This window comes from Triticum dicoccoides, chromosome 6B (genome assembly GCF_002162155.2).
Source record: "Triticum dicoccoides isolate Atlit2015 ecotype Zavitan chromosome 6B, WEW_v2.0, whole genome shotgun sequence".
Taxonomy (NCBI): domain Eukaryota; kingdom Viridiplantae; phylum Streptophyta; class Magnoliopsida; order Poales; family Poaceae; genus Triticum; species Triticum dicoccoides.
The window spans coordinates 148,060,150-148,065,236 of record NC_041391.1 but is presented as its reverse complement, the minus strand read 5'-3'; the positions used below and the strand labels follow the sequence as shown (position 1 = coordinate 148,065,236).

The 5,087-nt window shown below is 51.7% G+C and overlaps 1 protein-coding gene across 1 annotated transcript; it reads right to left on the bottom strand.

The window, feature by feature from the left end:
* Positions 1 to 370: 370 nt before the first annotated feature.
* Positions 371 to 3,005, bottom strand: LOC119320930 (rhamnogalacturonate lyase B-like). The gene is made up of 6 exons (XM_037594832.1): positions 2,877 to 3,005; positions 2,546 to 2,670; positions 2,390 to 2,446; positions 1,233 to 2,293; positions 829 to 1,099; positions 371 to 740 (listed from the first exon to the last, which is right to left on the bottom strand). Exons 1-6 carry the CDS (start codon positions 3,003 to 3,005, stop codon positions 371 to 373), a joined length of 2,013 nt encoding a protein of 670 aa, XP_037450729.1.
* Between the last annotated feature and the right edge of the window lie 2,082 nt (positions 3,006 to 5,087).

The following is a 5,087-nucleotide window of genomic DNA, read 5'->3' as shown; positions in this document are numbered from 1 at the left end:
CTTCAGTTTTTTATTATACTATAGCATTCGACCGAGGCTTGGTTAAGTCTCAGTCAACTAAGACCCAGCTACACTTATTATAAATTTGCTCTCAGCAGCAGTTGCTCATCCTAGATTTTTTTGTCTTTCGGCCCCCCCAAGCATTTTTGTCTAGCTCCGCCACTGACTGGAGTTGACCTTAGCTGTGTGCAAGATAGGCTGGTCGATTGTGGGATAATGGGACAGTCGCACAATGGCAACCATTAACAATTTGATGAAAAAGGAAATTATTTATATACAAATATTCATGCTCAAATTATTCTTCCAGAACATCTCAACAAGCAACAAGCAACTCTGTTCTAGATCATTCAAAAAAAAAAAACACTCTGTTCTAGGAAGAGCCGGGCGGTCCTTCAAACCGTATGTAGTCGTACATGACCCCTAAGAATATGCTGTTCGCCCTCGTCTGCGTGATGTGGATGGTGTTGTCCCCTTGCCGGAGCAGTCTCCCGCTGATCGGAAACTCGAAGCTCCACTGCGTGCCGTGGTCGCCGTGCCTCGCAATCGCGTTGCCGTCTCCGAACGCCGGCGTCCCGAAGACGCCGCCCCCACGCCTCGTCCCCCCGTTCACCTGGACCTGCAGCCTCGCCGCGTGAGCGGCCGCGAGGGCGACGCGCAAGGTGTAGGTGCCGCCGGGCACGACGCGGCCCATGCGGAACCGGATCTGCCGCGTCGTCGGCACGATGTCGTCGCCGGCCTTTCTGCACGACAGATCAACGTCGGTCAGTACTTGTGCCGTTGGCTTGGACTGAAGTGGAAATGCACCCATGGCCCATGGGTGTGTCTTACCTTGTGACATGTGCGAAGTACCAGTCCTTGGAGTGGTGGCTTTCGCCGACGGTGTAGACGAGATCGTCCGTCGGGTACAGTTGGGCGTACCTCTCCCACAGCCCGTACTGCCTGTACCTGTCATTGTTCTGGAAGAGCTTGTTGAGGTACTTCGGGTCGGGGTCGGGGACGAACATCTCCTTGGCGCTCCGGTCCGGAACGCCGATCTCCCACAGCGTCGGCCCCGATCTCGGGGCCTCGTACACAAGATCGCCGAGGTTGATTGCGCCGCCTGTTTCAAGGTTGAAAATCGAACAAACTATCGTCAGCAAAACAGTACCCAGAGTTGCTGGTCATGCAGACTAGCTCTGGAACAAATGCCAAACCAAATTTGGACTAGAACAGCGGGTGGTAGCGGTACTAACCGGGTGTTACGGTGACGCGGGTGGTGTTCATGTAATCGCCGAGAACTCCAGGAACCCACGCGTAGAGGTTGTACTCCCCTGCCCGGACGTTGTCAATGGTGAACTCGCCGGAAGTGTTCGACGCCGTCGTCCAGAACTGGTAGCCCTTGCTCTCCGTCGCCCACGAGCCAGGCTGACCTGGCGCGGCCAGGCCAACGTAAGCTGCCCGAGCGGGCATGTTGTCCCTGCTCACGTACCTGTCCCTTACGAGCAATCGGCCGGTGACAGAGCCTCTCTCGCCGGCCTTGTGGAAGTCAGGCGACTCCGGGAAGCTGTAGGGCCACTTGGCCGCCTCGGCCTGGGCCGTCGCCTTAGCGTCCTCCCAGAGCACCCGCGGGTCTCCCTTCTCCGAGTTAGAGTTGAGGTAGACGAAAACGGGGCCCATGACCTTCTTCCACTGCTCGCCGTCCCCGATGCGCGCCACAATGTCGTCCCCGATATAGTGCCTCCCATGGAACATGCTGATGCACGTCGGGCCGACATGCGAGGTGAGGTCTCGCTTGAGCGGCCCGCCGCTCTTGAACTCGCTGCTGGGGGTGACGACCCAGAAGCCGACGTGGCTCGGCTGGCCGCTGCTAGTGCTGACCCACCCGTGCACCCTGTTGTCCTTGGTGTCCAGCGTGTACTGGTACTTGTCGTCCACCTCCCCCTTGAACTGTGGCTCCGACGGGTCGACCAGCAGCACCGCCTCCTTGTACGCCAGCGGGGAGCTGCGGGGCGCGTCCCGGTCAGCCGCCCGCGGCATGTAGCGCTGTACGTCGTCCGAGACGGCCATGTAGTTGAACCTGTCCGTGTTGAGCTTGAAGGCGAGCCGGGCCTGGGTGATGTCGATGGCCGGCGTGTCCGCGCCGTGCTCCAGGATGGCGTAGCTGTAGAACCCGGAGCTGCCCTTGAGCATCACTAGCCTCTTGTCGACGTTGAGCCGGACGCCGTTCCGACGTTCCGGGCTGTACGTGCTCCGGAACGACAGCTCCACCTGGTCGTCGCTCTGCGTTACCACCCTGAACTCCGAACCATCAAGCCTACGTACGCACACAATATATAGCGATTCTAGCTTAGTATTTGCACTTCATATATTTCTCAAGACAATGCGATCAAGTTAATTCGCGATCACGTACGAGTTGAGCAAGTCGCGTTGATCGGAGCCGGGGATGTCCCACACCATATCCCAGTACCTGCAAAAAGTTAATTACAAATCATATATACGGATCTTGCTTAACTAACTGCAAGAACAAATTAATTAACACGCAAGCAAGCGTGAAGTATGTACTAACCCGCCAGTGTTTCTGCTCCTGCTGGAGTGCAGCAGGTTCGACCCTTCCCCGCCGTAGCGGACGCCGGTGATGTGGCCCCCGGGCCTCGACAGCGACACCTGCACCAACCCGTTGTCCACCACCACCTGCATGCATTGCACACGTAAGTATCTAAGTTATACGTACGGAGTCATATGTAGATACTCCTACGTACATGCAGCTTAAAACGCTTGATTGCATGTGATTTTATGGCCCAAAAATATAACCAACATCCAGGTAGTTTGAAAAGAAAAAAATATGCAGATAACACAGCTAGCTGTCGGAAGTCGGAACCGACAATATATGTGCTCACCTGTCTACTATCCACGCGCAGCGTAACGCCGCCGCGGGATCCCGACGGTGGCGCCGCCGACACGGCGGCGACATGCAGCATCAACGACACGGCGACGGCGAGCAGGATCAAGCGCGCCGTCGTTGCCATCGTGAGGTGTCAAAGTTCGCGTGCCGTCGCCGGGTTGGCGTACGTGCAAAACTGATGAGCAGCACGCGATCGATACCGTGATGCCGAGAGTCGATTCAACTTATTGCTCGTACCGTAGCTCATGGTCTCCATATATGTGGTGCTACGGCCTGTGCGCCGAACTAGCGCGGGACCGAACCGGACTGCCATACCTTTTACTAATTTGGGAAAACGTTTCAAACTGAATTTAAGCACGCGTAAACCGCTCGCAGCACCGTCGGATCTCTGTTCTTTAATGAAGCCTGATCGCCTTGTCTGTACTTTGCACAAACCTTGCGCTTGTGTGTTCACTCTAGCATGTGCTGGCCTTGATTGGCCCCTGGTAATCTAACTTGGCTGGACCAAGATGAAATTGTACATGAAAAAGAGACATATGGGAAACCTAGAAGAAAGCCCAAACAAAAATCTGCAGTCAAGCTTTCTAGACCTGTGATTAGAAGCCAAAAGAAAGAGTTGAATTCTGAGGTGTTGATAGGTTGCCCTACAAAGCCTCCTGGTAGGGCTACTAGGTCCCATTTTCACAAAAAACGTTTTAGATGAGAGGGCTCATCTGGAACTGCAGAGGGGTGGGTCTTCATTAGTGACCATTCCCTAGATTTCTTGGGTCTTCAAGAAACCATGAAGAAAGAGTTCACTCCTAAATGTTTAAGGAGAATAGACCCCTGTGACCAATTCAAATGGAACTGGATTCCATCTGAAGGAAAATCAGGAGGCATCTTGTGTGGGGTTCGCCATGATACTCTGGAAATTGTGTCTTGCAACAAAGGCAAGTACATTCTCCAAGTTATCCTTCGTGACAAGAATAGAAAATGTAAATGGGGTCTGTTGGTGGTCTATGGGTCGGCCCATGAGGAATTTAAGGAGGAATTCTTGCTTGAATTGGCTGCCATGTGCAATAGTATGCAAATTCCTTATATAGTGGGCGGGGACTTCAATATTCTTAGACACTCAGGAGAGAAGAACAAGAAGATGGCGAACCATAAATCCATAGACCTCTTTAATTCCATCATCAATACCCTAGCCCTCAGAGAAATTCATGTTAGCGGAGGCAAGTACACTTGGACTAATAATCAGGCTCATCCAACCCTGGAAAAACTTGACCGCATTCTGATGTCAGAGAGCTGGGAGGGCTTATTTCCCCTAGTCTCGGTCAAAAAATTGGTGCGGGAAATATCAGACTACAATCCTTTATTGCTTTCATCGGGGAAGGAAGGGCGCGAGGCTCCCAAACCACGTGAATTCCGCTTCGACCTCTCCTGGATCAAGGATGAGCGTTTTATACCGCTGGTGAGTAAAATTTGGGGCAGGAGGGTTTTTTCCTCAGACCCCATCGATATCCTGAAAATAAAACTTAAGAAGTTTAAGACCTATTTTAAGGGCTGGGGTTCGGACAAATTTGGGCATAATAAAAAGATCAAAGAAGAGCTTAGGTTGGAGCTGGCTGAGCTGGAGGAGTTAGAGGAGCTTGGACCTCTGTTGCCAGAGATGTATAGCAGAAATATAGATATTTGCTTTGAGCTCCATGAGCTGTTGGTCAATGAGGAGATTTACTGGCTCCAACAGTCTCATGAGCGTTGGCTTTTCACTACTAGGGAAAACCCTAGCAGAAGCGCGTGTTTGAAGCCTACCAGTAGCACGGGGCAAGGCGCTACTAGTAAGGCGCTACAGCTGAAGGTTAGCAGTAGCGTGGGCTGGAACGCGCTACTGCTACATCGACTTAGTAGCAGTGCTTTCTAAAATGAGTGCTACTGGTAAGTAGTAGCGCTTCTACTAGCACGCGCTACTACTATTATTCCATATTTCTTTTTTATTTCATATTGTATTCATGCACCTTTATACAAGTTTTCATACCGCAACAATTTAGAGAATGATTTTACATCATAATGAGTTATTACATCAGTGGGAGAAAGAACCGTGGACTAGTTTCAAGTGGATGGACATTCACTTGAAACTAATCCACGGTTCTTTCACCCAATGATATAATAAATATCATCATCATCATCATCATCATGATCATCATATCATTAACAACTTATCATCATA

What these genes read in the sequence shown, in the direction of transcription:
- LOC119320930 (XM_037594832.1), bottom strand. Translation starts at nt 3,005, where the DNA reads ATGGCAACGACGGCGCGCTTGATCCTGCTCGCCGTCGCCGTGTCGTTG. An exon ending in TGCGCGTGGATAGTAGACAG is followed by an intron (nt 2,671 to 2,876) that starts GTGAGCACATAT and finishes CAATGCATGCAG; the next exon opens with GTGGTGGTGGACAACGGGTT. An exon ending in CCGCGTCACCGTAACACCCG is followed by an intron (nt 1,100 to 1,232) that starts GTTAGTACCGCT and finishes ACCTTGAAACAG; the next exon opens with GCGGCGCAATCAACCTCGGC.